Consider the following 20,635-nt stretch of genomic DNA (forward strand, 5'->3'; position numbering starts at 1 on the left):
GGTGTGCTAAAGTTGGAGTTCATAGTTGCTGCTGGAGATTGTTGTATGCTGTTTTTGGATGTATGCTTCTTCTATTATCCTATTCTGATTTCGTTTGTATATACACCGAAATAAAATGGGAATGGTTGGTGATATCAACTTCCTGTTTGTGGCACATTAGTATATGGGAGGGGGAAAACTTTTCAAGATGGGTGGTGACCATGTTGGCCATTTTGGATCCAACTTTATTTTTTCCAATGGGAAGAGGGTCATGTGGCACATCAAACTTATTGAGAATTTCACAAGAAAAACAATGGTGTGCTTGGTTTTAACATAACTTTATTCTTTCATGAGTTATTTACAAGTTTATGACCACCTATAAAATGTGTTCAAAGTGCTGCCCATTGTGGTGGATTGTCAATGCAACCCTCTTCTCCCACTCTTGACACACTGATAGCAACAACGCAGAAAAAATGCTAGCACAGGCTTCCAGTATCCGTTGTTTTAGATGCTGCACATCTCATATCTTCACACCATAGACAATTGCCTTCAGATGGCCCCAAAGATAAAAGTCTAAGGGGGTCAGATTGGGAGACCTTGGTGGCCATTCAACTGGCCCACGAAGACCAATCCACTTTCCAGGAAACTGTTTGTGTAGGAATGCTCGGACCTGACACCCATAATTGATGGTATGGTGTGGAATATGGGGTACAAAGATAGTGGGGTCATTCTTCATCAATGGAAACCTCAATGCCACTGGATATCTGAAATTGCTACATGATGATGTGTTGCCCTCTTTATGCACTGAAGATGGCACGTGCCCTGAGTTTTTCCAGCAAGATGGTGCACCACCACATTATGGCTGTCAGGACCGAGCATTCCTACAAGGAATCTGACCCCCTTAGACTAGCATTTCTTCTGCGGTGTTGCTATCAGTGAGTCAAGAGTGTGAGAAGAGGGTTGCATTGACAATCCAACAAAATGGGAGCACTTTGAACACATTTTATAAGTGGCCATAAACTTGTAAATAACTCATGAAAGAATAAAGTTACGTTAAAACCAAGCACACCATTGTTTTTCATGTGAAATTCTCAATAAGTTTGATGTGACCCTCTTCCCATTGGAGAAAATAAAGTTGGATCCAAAATGGCCGATTTCAAAATGGCCACCATGGTCACCACATTCATCCACTCAATGCCGACTTTTATTCCCCATTGACTTGCATTGGGGTCGGGTTTCGGATGAAACTCTGACTTTTTTTGCCCTAGTCGGACCAGTTTCATCTGAAACAAATTTTATTTCATGAAACCGGATCCGACTAAAGTCGCTCAACTCTAGTCACCACCCATCTTGAAAAGTTTCCCCCCTCCCATATACTAATGTGCCAGAAACAGGAAGTTGATATCACCAACCATTCCCATTTTATTTAGGTGTATCCATATAAATGGCCCACCCTGTATATTTATTACTGACCGTTGTTGCTATAAAGGCTCAGAGTCATTCTGATCTTAATGAAAACTGCTTTGTGTCAATATACCACATATTAATTAAAATTTAGAAAGCCAGATTTGGGGACCATGAAATGAAGCAAATCTCAGTAATACCTTTCTCTGAATCGCCACGTGAAGGGGACTTGCTTCTTCTCTTAGAATCCGGAGTAGAAGTTTCCTTACTGCTGGTTCCATTTTGTTTTCCAAGTCCGCCCTTAAAAAATAGGTTCATGAACGTCTTGGACCGTTGCAGGCCTGGACTTTCAGGAGTGGAACGCTTCTCTTTTTTCTTCTTCTTTCTGGCCTCTGCAAAAAATAGAAAAGAGAATGAATGGAGACTTAAGCGTTTATTCAGCATTGCTATTGTGTCTTTATTCTGGAGTAAAAATTGTTCTAACAGTGATTTATTTTTATATGCACCTTATTCATTTTTTATTCATTATTCCATTTACTTGACGATGTCTGCTCTTTTTCTTTTTGGTTCAGCATTATGGTTGTGGTTATCCAGAATCTAATGCATAATTTGTGACCTTTCGAATTGTTATAAAATTTTTGTGCAGAGGTACTCTGGTACACTAATGGAGTACAACATCTGTCATTTTTTTGCCTAGTTGCAGACTAACGCTATAGTTTAGTGAGAAGAATGTTGTTGTACTTTAAGGGCTCGCTCACATGCGTGTATAAGTCGGAGGGGTGCTATGTTTTATCCGATAGCACGCGGACCAATGTTGTTCAATGGGGCACTGCTGATCTGTGTTTTTCCTAATGCCGATTCAGCAAGAGAAAAAAATCACAGCACGCTGCAAGTGGATCCGTAAATGTGATGACACGCACCCGTACAAGTCTACATCGGACAGCATCTGGATGTCATCCCAGTGCAGTCCGATTTCCGCAGACTCAGACAACAGAGAAGATGGAGAAATTAAGTTCTCCATCTTCTGCTCACCTGTGCTACGATTTCCTCATGCGAAAGAATAGAATTACACTAAGGCTGCTTTTACACTTACCATGTTTTTGCAGGCCGATTTTGCAGCCCCAATAGATTTCTATGGGGCTACAAAATTGGCCCGCAAAAATTCCATGGTGCACCATGTGCTGTACAGCCGTGATAAAAGATCGAGCTTGCTTGATCTTTTACACGGCATATGGACACAGCCCCCATTGTAAATCAATGGGGCCGCAAAAGCAAATGGAAGTTTGTTTTTGCGGCGCACCATGACTTCCGGTTTTGCGGAACGTTTTTTTTTCCCAACACTATTTCCATAGTATTGGGAAAAAAAAACAGCGATCCGCAAACTTTTTTGCGGTCTGTTATTGCGGCACACCACAAAAAATGCGGCAATACTTACTTAATACTTACACAGTTCGATTTTTTTCCACATACTCATTGACTTGTATGGCCGAGTGCGATCCAATTTACGGATGCAAATATGAGTCTCTCCGAGGGAAAAAAACAGCATGCCTGATTTTCATCAGTTAATCGGATTGCACTCGGCCATGCAAGTCAAGGAGCATGTGGAAAAAATTGGACATGCTCACGGTCCCATAGAGCAACATTTGTCTGTGTGCAATCCAATGTTTTGTTGGATTGCACTCTGTCATGATCCGGGTAGGCTATGACAGGTTTTGAATAAGTAACCATTTTTTTCTTTTGAGCTGGTTGCTTGGAGTTGGTTTTGCCCCCAGTGGCCATTGGGGTTATTGCACGGTGGTGTCTTTTGTTCTAGTTTGCCCCCGGTGGTGGTTAGTGTTATTGCACATGATAATGAAGCAGGTGTGATTCCTTGGGTCCTGCCTATAAAGGTGTAGCAGGTTGCTTCACGGTTTCACTCACGGTTGGTGATATTGGTGTTTTCCAACCATCCTTGGTGAAGGAAGGAACTTGAGAAGAGTCCCGGGCAGCCCAGTCAGAATCCTAGAGTGGCAGCTATGGTGTCATCGAGGAGTTCTTGCAAAGCTTGGAGGAGTGGCAGCTATGGTGTCAGGGTGGAGTTCTTGCAAAGCTTGGTGGAGTGGCTGCTATGTTGTCAGCGAGGAGTTCTTGTAAAGCATGGTGGAGTGGCAGCTATGGTGTCAGCGAGGAGTTCTTGCAAAGCTTGGTGGAGTGGCAGCTATGGTGTCAGTGAGGAGTTCTTGCAAAGCTTGGTGGAGTGGCAGCTATGGTGAAAGCTGCACTCAGATGCTGGACTCTGTTGCTGGAGGCGGTGTATCCAGACATACGTGTACTACTGAAATTCGCCTGCTAGAGCCGGTGTATCCGGTTGCACGTTCTATTATTTAAATTCGCCCTGCTGAAGGCGGTGTGTCCAGGGTCACGCGTGTCATATAAATTCGCCCTGCTGGAGGCGGTGTGTCCAGTCACACGTGACCATGACTCACTCGGACCAAAAATATGGTCTGCACAAGTCATAAGAATGAGAAGCAAGTGCTTCCATTACAGCTTGAATTGGAGAAAGCTTAAGGCCCAGCACGGACCTTAACCCCATAGAGAATCTATGGGGCATTGTCAAGAGGAAGATGAGAGACACCAGATCCAACAATGCAGATGAGCTGAAGATTGCTATCAAAGCAACCTGGGCTTCCATAACACCTCAGCAGTGCCACAGGCTGATCGCCTCCATGCAACACCGCATTGATGCAGTAATTGATGCCAAAGGAGCCCTGACCAAGTATTGAGTGCATTTACTGAACATACATTTTAGTGGGCCAACATTTCGGATTTTAAAATCATTTATTCAAGCTGGTGTTATAAAGTATTCTAATTTACTGAGATAATGACTTTTGGGTTTTCATTGGCTGTAAGCCATAACCATCAACATTAAAAGAAATAAACCCTTGAAATAGATCACTCTGTATGTAGTGACTCTATATAATGTATGAATTTCTCTTTTTGTATTGAAGAACTGAAATAAAATAACTTGTTGATGATATTCTAATTTATTCAGAAGCACTTGAATAATTTAAAAGAGAAATCCGTCACTCGTGATTATACAAAAAAGAAAAAGTTGTGTTTATTTCAACTGCATCCCAGTATAGGATATCTATCACTTTGTATGTAACCCCCCTTCTCTTGTACAGCACCATGGAATTAATGGCGCTATATAAATAAATAATAATAATAATATGTAACATTCCAGTCTAATACTTAGACCTTCATCAGACGGATTGCTATTTAGATGGTTGTGCAGATGGTGGGATGCAAAATAGCGCTCTATAGATAGAGGTAGCAGACCAAAAGACCATACTTTTTAATAAGAGTCTCCTTTAGGTAAACCTTTGGGTGCTTTAGATTTCACTAATTTTTCTTTTAATTTTCTTTCGAATAAAGTTTTGGCAACTATACTTTTCAGCAATGTAGAATAAATGTGATAATGTAAGTCAGTAATAAGCATGGGCAACATAGAAGTAAAGAAATAAAGAAAACCCTAAAAGAAATATTTGGATTTCTACATGAAAACTAAATATATAGGAAAAGTATAAAAAAATTAATTAAGAAAAAACTCACCCCATAGAGTAAGGTAACTCTGACTTCTTTTGATGGGCTTTCGAGGTTTGCTAAGAGCTAATAACAAGGCTGTTTTGGGAGATTCTGAGCTAGGAACATCTGAAGATTTCCTCTGCTTCTTCTTAAACTGGGATTCGAGAAAACTCTCTGATCTTATGGCAGTGTCTTTAAGACGAACAGTAGGATGCACAGTCCTGTTGGATTCACCAATGACCATTCCCATCTTGTGAGACCCTTCTTGATCCAGGAGCCCTGATGATGATGACATGTTGGGATCTGTTTGTATGGCAGTCTCTGACTGGTCCAAGTAATTGGTCTCAAGTAAGGCTTCAGTAGAAATGCCAACATCGATCATTCCTGGTTCATACAAGGCTGGGCTGGAAATAAGTGCTTGATGGTATCCATTAATAGAACCTGGAGGAGGTCCGGAGGAATACGAAGAAATAGAAGAGTTGGTTTCCGATGCTTGAGATAATTGCTGCAATTGGCCATTGGTTACTAATAAGGAAGAGAAGAAACAAAAATGTATTATATGGCCCTAAAAGTCCTTTTTTCAGTAAGAAATGGCTTCTCTAACTCTTAGTGAACAGCTATTACTGCTTTTTGTCTACGATAAATGTAGTATTACATGTAGTGCAAGGACAGACCAGGTCCCCCTGAACGGTACTATGTGCTGGTTGAAGGAAAGTCCTGACCGGGAAAATCTAAATCTACATATCCTTATTATGGAAAAATAACAGAATTTACACAGCCGTAAATTTTCTTTAGTTGTCTCATTTGTTGAACACTGTTTCTTAGTTCGAAAGGCTTGCTGGTGATAAGCTGAACACAGGAGGTCCCATGGTTGGGACCATATATGATAAGCTATGGGTGAACTTGGTAGTACATATTCAATTTCTCTGCAGGGCTAAGAAATCAAACTTTAGATCCAATCAAAATCATTGGGCTGTCTGTGTAATACAAAGATATCCTAGATCGTTTAGCTTAAGAGTTTTTTTTTATTTGGATTTTGAAGGGGATCCACTCTCATATCCATGTCCAAAAATACTAAAATATTCTTTGTTGTGGATTTTGGCATGGTTACTTCAACACTTGTAAAGATACATCGACTATTATATCCAGCCGAGTATACCCTGCTGATTAGCTGAAAGATGAGGAACGCAGAAAGTAGCATTCATTATTTCCTCAAGCACAGTGCCATCATCTGATCATGGCTATTAATGGTACTGCAGCTGAATGTAGCCCAGTTCTATTCAAGGAGATGAAACTGAGCTGTATACCATGCACAGCCACAAGTGTACGTAGAATGATGTGCCTGGGTAATCCATGAAGGTACCGGTGAGCATCATGGCCCCTACATTCAGTTGATCACCAGGGGTTTTAGGAGTCAGAGCCTATCTAAAAAAAGGAAACCCCCTGGAACAAAGAACCTAATAAAGTATTTGGAATAAGGCTTTCTAAACAAGACATCTCCTTTAATGAGGACCTACCATTTGCCATAAATATATATTTTTTAACCTGTTATAAATGATGCTGTTCTCCTGAATCCGGTGTTGTTTTTCTTTTGCTGCTGTTCCCGTCCGTTCCTTAAATATGACCCCTATTTATAAATCTAGAGTTTTTAGCCAACTGGGCATGGTCCTCAATAAGAATACATGTTAACCACACCCAGTTGGCTAAAATAATGGATTTATATACAGGAAAGAGAGGCAGGAAAAGAAGAAAAATAACACAGAATTCAAGTGAACATCGACATTTTCACCAAGTGCAAAAATTCCGTATTGAATGGTAAATGATGGATTCTTTTTAATTGAATTGCCTGATCAATTTTGAACAAAAAGCTTCCAAATAAAATACTTTTTTTCGGTATTTTTTTCGATACAAATCAGATGCTTCTTAATAAATTAGATTTAAAAAAGTGAATGAATATTCATCAAGCCTTTTCTAGAATGTCTGGAAACCTTATCTAAGAGCAGTATACATTCTCAAATGGAGTTCCTTGCACCAGGATTCCCTTCAAACGTCACAATCCTGTTTTATTATTCAGTACTTACATCGATTAAACCAACAATACTCTGCAATCATCTCCTTGTACGCAGGGTACATCCCCATCTCCTGTAAGACACAACGAGATACACGCTAATAAAATACACATAGACCTGCAAATATGAGATGAGCTGCAGAAAGTAAAACCTGATCGGCCTGTTTGATGAATAATACATTGCTCTTCACAGATGAAACCGTAGACACAGAGCCTTAAGTAAGTGACCCTGCAGTGCCTTGAGACGCAGCTTGCGTGATGCTTGATTATACCCTTCCCTTTATGGAGGAGGTAATTAGTGGTAAGTCACTTAACCAAAAACAGGCGCAGGTTTTCACTAATGACTCCATCACTCAGGCATGTCCCTCAAAGCTTTCTTTTTATTGTTCAGAAAAATAATTTGCTTCTAATAATATGTGTCTATGATGTAGGTTTATCGATTTTTCTAATTTTTCAACCAGTTATGTCATAAACATTAACAGAAGTAGCTGATCCAGACTCCTACTATGAGAATGAACAGGTCACCAAGCCAAGTTATAATTCCTACATGTCAGTACTACTGCAGCTACAAATGCTTCTCACTAAATTTGAATATCATCAAAAAGTTAATTTATTTCAGTTCTTCAATACAAAAAGTGAAACTCATAGCTGTGGGCCGACACATGCGAACACCGGAATCGCAGCCCAAGGCTTCAGGAAAATGGCCGCCACCAACACAATGCACTCCGCTAGCCGCCACACTAGGCCTGCAGCATCACACCACTGGGGCACCCACTTCTTCCACCCAAGGCCTACAGCATTGCTCCACTTCTGCCGCCACTGGCTTCCTTAACAAAAGGTCATTCAAAAATTTGGGGGAGAATCACAATTTTTTCCTCAATTAGAGCTTGTTGTTTGTCGTAGCTGTAGTATCTTTTGTAATATTTTGGCGTACCCCAAATTTTGGGGAGGAAAGTAGAAAAAAAAAAGATTTTTATAAGATGGGGTCCGTCTTATAGTCCAAATTTAAGGTATCTTACCTGGAGGGCGGCTGCAGTTGAGCGAGGTCACAGGAGGCATGGTTCCTTCCTCAGGATACCGGTGGCAGCAGAAGTGGAGCAATGCCGTAGGCCTTGGGTGGGTGAAGTGAGTGCCCCATTGGAGCGATGCTGCGGGCCTGGTGTCGGCAGTGAGGCATAGCGGAGTGCATTGTATTGGCGGTGGCCATTTTCCTGAAGTCTTGGGCCGCGATTCTGGTCTGCGCATCTCCCCACTTCTGTCACCACCGACTTCCTGAGGCAGGGACCCTGCCTCTCGTGGTGCCACTCCACCACCGCCACAACCCCCCAGGTAAGCTACATTTGGACTATAAGATGCACTAACCATTTCCCCCAAAAAATTTTGAGGAAAAAGTGCGTACAGTCCAAAAATACGATATATATGATCTCTGTGCATTGTATTTTCCGAAGTAGATACAGCAACCGAAAAACAGCAATTCTGTGGTTACTATTTTATTTTTCTTCATGGTGTTTACCTTATGGACTAAGTCATTTTGTATTTTTGTAGATCAGACTTTTATGAATGCGGAGGTGAAGTAGTAAATAAGCTTTTTTAATTTCTTGATTTTTGGCTGGGTAAAAATCGGTGATTTCAACTTTTAAGTTTTTAATTTTTTTTTAGAATATTAAGAATATATGTTTTTCTAATCTTCATTTTTTACAGGAACTTATAGTGACATTTAAGGAGTTAAACAGCAGCGATCAGAGGTGGCTCTCTAACATTTCATCACAAGTGCACTCAGAGCAACATTTTAGCATTTTCTTCTTATTTTACCACTGTAGTGGTGACACTAGCTCCCTGCACCAAGTATCACAATTGCCAGCCATCTTCCATCTTTTATAGGGGGCTCAATACAAATGCACATCACAGTTTTCAGATTTTTATATTTAAAATATTTAGAAAACTATGTATCATTTCCTTTACACTTCACAAATACTAGCTACTTCACAAAAAATCCCAATAGAATACATTTATGTTCTTTTAGTACTTCACTATTGTGGGCTTTAGGCTTCTGATTTCTACATTTATTCCCTTATGAAAAGTACACCTTGTTTGGGATTTTGGAACACCAGAATAGAGAACCCACTAGATTGCTGGATCTTTTAAGCCAAGTTCCTTATCTGTGGATGACGCTACTATTTTGCGCTTTATATTTGGAGTGTGACCAGCTTGGTTTGAATTTATTGTTGCGGCTTTGAAACATTATTTAAGTGACTTTTTTTTGTAGGAATTTATTTGTTCCGTGTCTTATGATTTCTAAATAAACCATTTTGGATTCACCTTGATTGTGAGCATGATGTGAGTTAACCCCTTTAGCACTTCGACCGCTTTACTATGGCTTATGTCTTCAAAGTTAATTCCGTTGGCTGCAAGGACTTGATCTCCAATTTTGATGCCTCTTTCTTCAGCTATTCCCCCTGAATCAACTCTGAGGACAAAACAAAAATATGATAAAATACACTACCGTTCAAAAGTTTAGGGTCACTTAGAAATGTCCTTATTTTTTAAAGAAAAGCACTGTTTTTTTCCAATGAAGCTAACATTAAATGATTCAGAAATACACTCTATACATTGCTAATGTGGTAAATTACTATCCCAGCTGCAAATGTCTGGTTTGTAATTCAATATCTTCATAAATGTATAGAGGCCCATTTCCTACAACCATCACTCCAATGTTCTTATGGTACTATGTGTTGGCTAACTGTGTAAGAAGGCTAATGGATGGTTAGAATACCCTTGAAAACCCTTCTACAAGTATGTTAGCACAGCTGAAAACAGTTTGGCTGATTAGAGAAGCTATAAACCTGACCTTCCTTTGAGTTAGTTGAGAATCTGGAGCATTACATTTGTTGGTTCCATTAAACTCTCAAAATGGCCAGAAAAATAAAATAGAACTTTCATGTGAAACTCGACAGTCTTTTCTTATTCTTAGAAATGAAGGCTATTCCATGCGAGAAGTTGCCAAGAAACTGAAGGTTTCCTACAACGGTGTGAACTACTCCCTTCAGAGGAGAGCACAAACAGGCTCTATCCAGAATAGAAAGAGAAGTGGGAGGCTCCGCTGCACAACTGAGCAACAAGACAAGTACATTAGAGTCTGTTGTTTGAGAAATCGATGCCTCACAAGTCCTCAACTGGCAGCTTCATTAAATAGTACACGCAAAACGCCAGTGTCAACGTCTACAGTGAAGAGGCGACTCCGGAATGCTGGCCTTCAGGGCAGAGTGGCAAAGAAAAAGCCATATCTGAGACTGGATAATAAAAGGAAAAGATTAATATGGGCAAAAGAACACAGACATTGGACAGAAGAAGATTGGAAAAAAGTGTTATGGACAGACGAATCCAAGTTTGAGGTGTTTGGATCACACAGAAGAACATTTGTGAGACACAGTACAACTGAAAAGATGCTGGAAGAGTGCCTGATGCCATCTGTCAAGCATGGTGGAGGTAATGTGATGGTCTGGGGTTGCTTTGGTGCTGGTAAAGTGGGAGATTTGTACAAGGTAAAAGGGATTTTGAATAAGGAAGGCTATCACTCCATTTTGCAACGCCATGCCATACCCTGTGGACAGCGCTTGATTGGAGCCATTTTCATCCCACAACAGGACAATGACCCAAATTATGCAAGAACTATTTAGGGAAGAAGCAGGCAGCTGGTATTCTATCTGTAATGGAGTGGCCAGCGCAGTCACCAGATCTCAACCCCATTGAGCTGTTGTGGGAGCAGCTTGACCATATGGTACACAAAAAGTGCCCATCAAGACAAACCAACTTGTGGGAGGGGCTTTTGGAAGCATGGGGTAAAATTTCTCCAGATTACCTCAGCAAATTAACTGCTAGAATGCCAAATGTCTGCAATGCTGTAATTGCTGCAAAGGGAGCATTCTTTGACGAAAGCAAAGTTTGAAGGGGAAAATTATTATTTCAAATAAAAATCATTTTTCGAACCTTGACAATGTCTGGACTAGATTGTAAATTCATTTGGCAACTCGTCTGATTAATAAAATGAGTTTTCGTGGAAAACACAAAATTGTCTGGGTGACCCCAAACTTTTGAAAGGTAGTGTAAATGAGAGCTAAAATGTAGGAGACATATCGTGATATATGGAATTTAAGATCACAACAGGTTTTATGACTTTACATAATTTTATAGATACCCTGATAAGTCATCATTCAGATGTCTTTTTTTTCCTCGTATGTGATGTCACACTGATGGTAGTAATGTACACATGTATTAAAAAATGGATGAAAATCAGATCTACATCACTGCAAAGTCCCTGGCTGGATGTAGGAGCAGAACTACTGGGTCAGGAGTCGAAGATTGGCTGAGGCTGGGCTGCCAGGGACTTTGCAGTGATGTAGAATTGTAGTTCTAATGATGACTCATGCACGGAAAAGAGACTTCCTGTTTCTACATAGAGTATAGAAGGATTCAGCTAGTCAATTTTTAATCACGTGATGTCATAGACTTAATGGAAAAGAGAAGAATTAACTGAGTAGAAAGGCAAAATGAGCAAGTGTAAGTACACAGTGCTATATAATATGATGATTGCAATATATTTAGAGGATAACAATTTTGATAGGAGTAGTGCTTCTTTATCTGCCCAAGTACAGTAGATAATTTTCTCCCATTTGCTCTTTTTACTGACAGCTATCTCTCCCAACTACCTGTGGGATCTGTGGCCGCGCGGTATGAAGGCCGGGATGTGATCTGAGAGCACGGGCAGCGCTGACTGCGCATGCCCAAGAAGATATAGTACAGCGCAGGTGCCGCATTTCAAAAGAAAACTGAGGAGGCGGCGACAAATACGAAATGAGTAATGGATGCGAGGCGTCTGTCGGAGGGGGGTAAGACCTGTCCCCCTGTAAAACTTCAGGTATTTTTGAACAATTTTATAAACAATTATTTCTGCAGTGGAACGGAAGCTAAGTAACAGAGACACCTTGACAGAATGCAGCATTAGTGCTGCACAAGGTGGCTCTTTTACTTAAAAACGCCTGCAGGGGGGTGACAGGTTCCCTTTAAATGGTGGACGGTTCTGCTGAAATGGCCATGTTTGGTTGACTTTTCACTCATATGTTTAGGGGCCTTCAGCTTATATTTTAGGCTCATTTTTCTCAAAAATCAGTGAAGGATTAAAAAATATACAGTTTCTAATTTTATTATTATTGGGTGCAATCTGGAAAAACACAGCTGCAAAAGTACTGAGAAACACAAAGTTGCAAAAAGTAATTTGATATAATAGATAAAAGATGGATGTACTATGCAACTTACATCATATTTTTAACTTCATGGAATATTTAAAGTTGCCTCTCACAATTGTAACATGGTGGGCACCGATGCAGTGAAGTCACCAGAAGCTTATGGGCCCCAAAGCAAAATTTCCAACAGGGATCTCAACGATCATGCATCTTTTGACTCCCCTAAGCTGTAGGGTACGAGTGTGACTGCAACCCCCGCACCCACAAAAGTTACCCAACTGCTCAGATGACGGAGAAATAAGTACAACAATTTATGAACTAAAATATAAAAGTGTATGTGTGTGGACTCTTCACTTACTTGGAAACAAAGATCCCAAGTCCAAATTCTTTCCCCCCTCTAATGTTGAACCCCCAGCATGTGTCATCAGAGGATGTGTAGAGATGGACGATCCTTTTCATTCCATCTTCAGAGCTGCTGTCTGATGGTGTCGAACTTCCCTTCTCTACTATGAGTCTCTTATTCAGCACATCTACCCTGAAATTAAAGACAGGGAGATATATGATCTAATACATTGATGACACAAACATGCATGCACACTCTTCCAACCAGTTATCGCTAGAGTGAATCTCAATTTAAAAAAACAAAAACAATTTTTGAAATATTGTGTATCTTGTGTACACCACTCCTACACAGACCTATGTGTCTCCATGGTAACAGACTACTAAGGAAGACTATGCAGTCTGGCCATGCAGTCGTACTCCCTTCAATCTTGCCCTACCTCTCCTAATCTACGGAGTGTGCAAGGTCTTGTAATATGCAATCACTAGAACACATAGATCTGCATGGGAGCTGTAAACCTAAAACCGTAGGAAGTTTTTAATCAAGACCTATTGTGAAGTTGTTTTTTAATGATATGGCGGCCCAGATTTTTCTGATCCTTCTAAATTAAAGAAACTGATGGCAATGCTAAAATAGAGAAGCAGAGTGTGGAGAAGGGGATAGCATGATCGAGCATTAGTACAGACCCCATTATGTTGTTTTCTTTTGCCATGGGGCACCTTCTACTGTATTTGTGTCACTGCACATTTATTGTATAGCATAAAATAGTATATTATTGCTATTTGGCCCAGTAGACCTGGACCCTTCAAAAATTGAAAAGCAAGGTATTCTTACAGATGACTGATTTGCTGCCAGAAAATATTCTGTGAAAATCCACAGTGGCAAAAAACACTGTGGACTTCATTGCAGAAATACTATGGAGTAGCCAGTAGAGATGAGTGGACCCGTGGACGTTAGGTCAAACTGTAATCTAAAGTTTGGTTTGGGCACCAGAACTTGACCTGAACTTGACACTCAACCCAATAGGGAACCTGAACTTTGGTGCTGTAAAATGGCTGTAAAGTGGTCGTAGTAAGGGCTAGGGGGCAGCAAAAGGAAGCTAAATGGGGGTAAGAGCAGGACAATTGCCCTGCAAACAGATATGGACAGGAAAATGACTTAAGATAACATAGAATAAAAAAATATTAAAAAATAATAATCTTGAACCAGGATGCAGAGGCCCTAGTAGAGGCGGAGGAGATGGACGTCACATTGTAGGTAAAAGAGGCGGAGGAGGAGGTAGCCAACATTGTTTGTATTTTTTGTTTTTGTATTTTTTTGTGGAAATTAGTAAAAATAACAGACTAAGAAAAAAAATAATAATATTGAACCAGGATGCAGAGGTCCATGAGGAGGATGAGGTTGAGGAGGAGCTGGAGATGGACATGGAGTTGTAGGTGGAAGAGGAGAAGGAGGTAGACAAGACTGTTTTTGTGTTTTCTTGGCAAGGACAAGTCCTGTGGGATCCATGCCTGGCTCATTTTAATGAATATGAGCTTGTTCATGTTGTCTGTGGACAGGCAGATGCGCCTGTCTGTGAACACATCTTGCCGCAGGGCAGGCCAGCACCTCCATGGCATTAAGTGCAAGCTCAGACCATGTGTCCAATTTGGAGACACCGAAATTAAGTGGCGCAGACCCATCACCCCATACATGAAGACACATACTTTTCTACCATGTTGTTGAAACGCTGTCTCCTGCTAATACGGACCATATCAGATGGTAGTGCCAGATGTTGTGGGGTGCTGAGCAAGGTTTTCCACGTTTTAAGGAGGCTAGCCTTCAGTGTCAGTCCCCACCACCTCCCCAGTCAGTAGTGCGTCTACCAGCATGCGCTTGTATGCCCATATTTTCTGATCCTGCTCCAGTGACAGAAGGATGGTGCGTGGTCCTGGTAGTGGGGATCCAACAGGGTAGACATCCAGTAATCAGTACTGGCAACAAACCAGGCAACTCAGCGGTCATTGTGCAAGCACAGAAGCATGTATTTGTTTATGTGTGCCAGGCTGGCCAGAGGCAACGACAAACTGTCCTCGATGAGAGGTGTATCATCTTGGTCCTCTATATCCCCCAGCCATGCTCCAGTGATGAATGCGAGTTGCTTTGAATGCTACCCTGCTGTGAACACAGTTCCTCCTCCTCCTTATTCTCCAAAACTGTCCCCTGGCTGGACAATTGTGTACCTGGTTGCTGTTGGTACAAGAACCCACCCTCCGAGCCATGTGCGGACGACTGGCCTGATAATGTTGTGAATGGTCTCTATTTCTCCTTCTCCTGTGCGACCACCTCATCCATTATTGCCCGAAGCGGTTTTTCAAGCAGGCAAAGAAGTATAATAGTAATACTGATAATGGCGTCATCAAGCGCTGGCAATGTTGGCAGAGTACTAGAAGCAGCGCAACAATGCACAAAAGTCCCACTCGAGTGGAGGCCAACTCATTGGTCATGAAGTGGTGTTGTTCCGCAGAGCAACTCATCCATGCACGCTGCAGCTGAAACTCCACTATTGACTGCTGATGCTCGCACAGTCTCTCCAGCATGTGCAAGGTGGAGTTCCACCTTGCTGGTACGTCGTATATGAGGCAGTGAGAGGGAAGGCAAAAGTGATGTTGCCGCGCTGACAGGTGAGCAGCAGCAGGGTGAGAATGACGAAATCGCACCCAGATAGCATGCTTTTTCAGTAGCAGCTCTGACATATTGGAGTAATTTTTAAGAAATCTCTGCACCACCAAATTCAGCACATGCACCAGACAATGGATGTGCATCAAACCTGCTAGGCTCAGAGTTGCTACGAGATTTAGCCCGTTATCACACATCAACAGGAAGGGCTTGAGGCTCATCGGCATCAACCACTCAACTGCCTGTTCTTTGAATCCCGCCCACAGATCCTGTACGGTGTGGGATCTTTACCACAAACAGATGATTTTAAGAACAGCCTGCTGTCGTTTCCCCCTGACTGTGTTGCAGGTGATATGCTTACTGGATGAGCAGGCGGAGGAGAAAGTTAAGTAAGGGTAGGAAGCTACATGGACAGAGACACATTAAGCAATCCTTGGTGGTGGTAGGACATGTGCCAGAACATCTTCTGCCTCTGTCCCAGCCGCCACTACATTTACCCCAGTGAGCAGTTAGGGAGATATAATGTCCCTGGCCATGCTTACTGATACGTTTATTGGTGGTTATATGGACCTTGCCACTGATGGAGTTGCACAGCGCACACCTGATTTTGTCCACAACATGTGTGTGCAGGCCAGGGATGGCCTGACTGGAAAAGTAGTGGTGGCTGGGAACCATGTAATGTGGGACAGCCACTGCCATCAGTGTTTTAATACTGTCCATCTCTACCAGCCGAAATGGCAGAATTTCAAATGCCAGGAATTTTAAAATGCTTTTAGGACCAGGGCTTGTGGATGGATAGGGGAGTACTTTCGCTTACTCTCCATTGATTGGGGGATAGATAACTGAACGCTTCCATGGGACTGTGTGGAGATGCTCGGGGCTGGTGGTGATGCTGTCACATTCTCTTTGCTGTAATCTAGGTGGCCCTGTTGATTGGGAGCAGGAGTTAGAAGCCGAGACCACAGCAGAAGATGGAGCAGGAGGAGCCTCAGATATTACCTGTTTTTTTCAGATGTGTATTCCACTGCAGCTCATGCTTTGACTTCAGATGCCTCATCATGCCGGTGGTACTCTTCCTCCCAACTGCACACGTCACACGAATAGCCTTCACTTCATGTAGGGTCCAGGACCTCACCCCTGCCCTCCTTGCCAGTCTGCGCACTGCAGAAAGATGCAGTAGTTGGCACGTGTGTTTTGTCATCATCAGAGATGTGCTGCAGTGGTCCACTGACCCATGTACTCGTCCACCAACTGAACAAGTGATTGGGCATCAGTACACTCGGTCTCTTCCACTTCTGGGTAAGGGCCAGGTGGATGGCCCACGGAACCACAGCCAGCGGAGTCATCAAAAAGCAGAAGTGAGTGCTGCATGACTTGAGGCTCAGATTGCCTGGCTGATTTGTAAGGGAGTGAGGTGGAAGCCAGATGACCATGGTCCGCAGGTGCCAACTCTGCGCTTTCTGCAGTGGACTGGATGGAAGATAATGCAAAGGATTTGGAGGCATTTTCAACTATCCAATCTAAAACCGCATCAACATATTGGAGCCTCACCATTGGTCCAGTGGTACTCGGGCCTACGAAATTACGCAGAACGCCCTGACAACTGCGTGCTCCAGATGAAGAGGTTTCATTTGGTCATGTAGCAGGCACCGAACGACTATGTCCTCTCCCTGTAGCAGCTACACCAGCAGCACCACGGCCATGTCCACGTCAAGTGTTTGATGATCTTTTAATTTTTTCCACCCAAAAAGTGCACAGTAGAGAAGAGAAACTGGTCAGCAGATAATTACACTCTTAGTGCTCGCTGCACCAGGCTGTCATGGCATGCTACACCAGGCTGTTATGGCACTCTACACCAGGCTGTTGTGGCACTCTACACCAGGCTGTCGTGTCACGCTGCAACAGGCTGTTATGACACTCTACACCAAGCTGTTATGGCACTGTACACCAGGCTGCTATGGCACTCCACACCAGGCTGGTATAGCACTGTGCACCAGGCTGTCATGGCACTCCATACCAAGTTGTTATGGCACTGTACACCAGGCTGTCATGGCACTCCACACCAGGCTGTTATAGCACTCCACACCAGGCTGTTATGGCACTGTGCACCAGGCTGTTATGGCACTCTACACCAGTCTTAGAGTAAAATGATGGCGCAGCCCATGAAGTGGAGTTTATACAGTCAAATCACAGTTAATCCAATACTGTGATGACTCGAGAAGTGCCCACGACCTAAATGCTTGTTTTTACTTGACACCAAACACAAACAGTAAAATGGATTTAAGGAAAAAAGTTCATGTTCGGAGTTTGGTACTGGACACGAAATGTCCGGTACAAACCCCGAACTTTACAGTCCTGACTAGCCAGATATCACCGATTGCTTTGCAAACTGTGAACTCCCCATTGAAAATATGCAGCTGTCAAATCTGGAGAGCTGAGTATTTTCCACTGCAGATTATCTCTGCACTGTGTAAAAGAGATTTCTTAACTTTGCTAAAAAAAATTGCTGGTTCAAAATTACACAGTGATTTTCTGAATGCAAATTCACGGTGGAAGATCAGCTATATATCGCTCTCATGGACGTACATTCAATAATGCTCTTATTATGGACTTAGTTAATTCATCTAATTTTTGGTGATATCCATCTCATTTTATTTTCATTTGCCATAGACTTCATTGCAACTCACATGTGACAGCGAGTTGTGTGTGACTTCCCTGCCAATTAGTCAATTTATTAAAAGCAAATCACAACTAGGGATGGGCGGACCAGAACCCGGACTTCCACTAGAACTCAAACCCAATTGAAAATAATGAATTCCCGGTTTCAGCAGAAAGTCCATGTTCAGCGTTCAGGCCCGAACAGTGACTGTCCGGTACAAGCACCGAACATTTCTACTGGGTTTGCCCATCTGTAATTACAACTCAAAAAATGGTTGTATGACAAGTCCCAGACAAGTTGTATAGATCTTGTTGGTCATGCGACTTGTCTAAGAATTAAGGTTGTGCAACACATTTTCCCATGTAACCTCAGCTTTATGGCGTATCCACAGAATACATTGAAAATACTTAGTAGATGCACGTCTCACCTTTGGGACCCACACCTGTTTCCAGAAATCTATCCTGCCTACGGAGTGGACAGTTGTCCATGGAGAAGTGGCTGCGCACCTGCATGGCTCTCCCCATCCACTTCAATGTGAACCACAGAAATAGCCACCCATGCTTGCACAGCTAACTCCCATAGAAGTGAATGGAGAGAAACGTACATGTTTAAAGCGAATCCATCAGCAGATTTTTGCTATATAACCTGAGAGCATCATGGTGTAGGATCTGAGACCCTGATTTTAGCAAAGATTAACTTACTGGGCTGTGTTTTGCTATTTAAATAAAATGAGTGTTTTAGCAGGAGATTACTTCAGAACTACACATAACTAGGAACTTGTAGAGATATTAGAAATATTATTTTATTATAAGTAGACATGAATGCCACGGCCCACAGCCCTGCTGCACACCCTACATTTAAAGGTTAAATCGGCATTCACTAGATTTCCATAGACCTAGTGGGGCGTCTCCGAGTGGCGCGTTTTCTGGTCAGAGTTCACGCTCGCACAAGCCCTTTTACTACTGTGAAAGCAGATACTGTGATCCTCTAATGAACTTGACACGCTCTCTTTGGCCCATAGAGGTGATACATTGTGATTTTTGGTTACCTAGAATGGCTGACAATGAGCGGGAGGATGTGAGTGAAGAGTACGGCTCTGCTTACCATGTGGTCTTTTCTCTGGAGAACTTAATCCCTGGCACTTTTCCCATCCGTCTCACCATCATACGTAGACGGTTGTTCCCAGTCAGAACTTTGACAGCGCTTCCCATGGTTATACTTTCTAAACTGATACCATTCACCTCTGCAATCTTATCTCCAACGCAAAGCCCGGCTAGATCTGCGAGTATGAAATAAAAGCGTATTATACCCTATGCATATACAGTAGGTGAAATAAGTATTGGACACATTACCAATTTTCTAAGTAAATACGTTTCTAAAAGTGCTATTGACATGAAATTCTTACCAGATGACCGTAACAACCCACCCAATCCACACAGGCAAAGAAATCAATCCATAGATGTCCATAAATTGAGTTGTGTGTAATAATGAGAAATTACACAGTAATTACAAAGTATTGAACACATGAAGAAAGTGAGGTGCAAAAAGCCACGGAAAGCTGAAAACACAAGCTGAAATCTATCAGTAATTAGAAAGCAATCCGGTCTCTTAGTGAAAAATAATAACAGCTGGTTCAACTTATGGCTTATAAAAGGGTTTCTCATTACCAAGGTGCCACACAAGAAACCTCTCATGATGGGTAAAACCAGTGAGCTGTCTCAAGGCCTTCGCAGCCTTATTGTTGGAAAACATATTAATGGCATTGGTTACAGAAGAATTTCTAAACTACTATTATTTTTTCACCAAGTGGCAGGATTCCTTTATCATCACTGATAGATTTCAGCTGGTGTCATGAAAAAATGGAAACAAATTTTTCAAAATATCTCAATGTATTCATTGTCTCAGGAATACTCTGCCATGATGAATGTACTTGGGCACACGAATCAATAGGATCCTCTCCATGCAATTGCCAACCACTGACATCCCAGATATGCTCAATGTGAGACAAATCCGGAGGCGCTGCAGGTCATGGCAGCATGTTTAGGCCTTGCAAGCTGCACACAGTAGCACGAGAAACATGCAGCCTGGCAGTTTAATGGTGGTAAACAATTGCTGCGGCACTTTGGAGAAATTAACGTACCACTAGTACCACAACCAAATTAATTTATCGCTGAGCTGTTAGTATCTGGAATGAAGACTAGAGGGGTCCGGCTACCATACATTATGCCAGTAGGACTGGTGTGATGTTTCCTTGTGAAGTCTTCTTCATTGTCCTCCTCACATCACTGCTATCAAAGGCTATCAAGTTGTACAGCAGGATGGCAATAGTGTCAGGAATGGAGGTCTATCTTAATCAGCAATGAGTCCCGCTTGGATCAGAGTTAGATGAAGACTGGTCTGGAGACTTGATGAAGAGGCCTTCATGGGGCACTGTCACACTGATACTACTCCAGGGACTTCAGTGCAGAGTAGCATAATGTATGGTAGCTGTGCCCCTCTAATCTTCATTCCAGGTACACTAACAGCTCGACGTTAAATTGATTTGGTCGTCGAACCAGTAGTATGGCAATTTCGACCAAAGCGTCCCAGGAACCGTTTTTCAACACAACAACACGAGATTGCATGTTCTTATTCCATTGCTATCGTGAGCAGCCTGCGTGACCTTAACGTGTTACCATGGCCTGCATCATCTCCAGACTTGTCTTCCATCAAGCACATCATTG

At 42.2% G+C, this 20,635-nt stretch overlaps 1 protein-coding gene across 3 annotated transcripts in view; it reads right to left on the reverse strand.

The window, feature by feature from the left end:
- The window catches only part of PDZD7 (PDZ domain containing 7), a 114,213-nt gene that overhangs the window by 39,860 nt on the left and 53,718 nt on the right, over positions 1–20,635 (reverse strand). For all 3 annotated transcript variants that reach the window (XM_073555789.1, XM_073555790.1, XM_073555788.1), the window contains 6 exons: positions 19,017–19,191; positions 12,614–12,790; positions 9,335–9,482; positions 7,029–7,089; positions 4,975–5,472; positions 1,584–1,775 (listed from right to left, as the gene is read on the reverse strand). In XM_073555789.1, the coding sequence (XP_073411890.1) occupies positions 1,584–1,775; positions 4,975–5,472; positions 7,029–7,089; positions 9,335–9,482; positions 12,614–12,790; positions 19,017–19,191 (1,251 nt within the window). The remainder of the gene's footprint in view (positions 1–1,583; positions 1,776–4,974; positions 5,473–7,028; positions 7,090–9,334; positions 9,483–12,613; positions 12,791–19,016; positions 19,192–20,635) is intronic.

This window comes from Dendrobates tinctorius, unplaced genomic scaffold, assembly GCF_039654945.1.
Source record: "Dendrobates tinctorius isolate UK_male_01 unplaced genomic scaffold, ASM3965494v1 ptg000230l, whole genome shotgun sequence".
In the NCBI taxonomy this organism is placed as follows: Eukaryota; Metazoa; Chordata; class Amphibia; order Anura; family Dendrobatidae; genus Dendrobates; species Dendrobates tinctorius.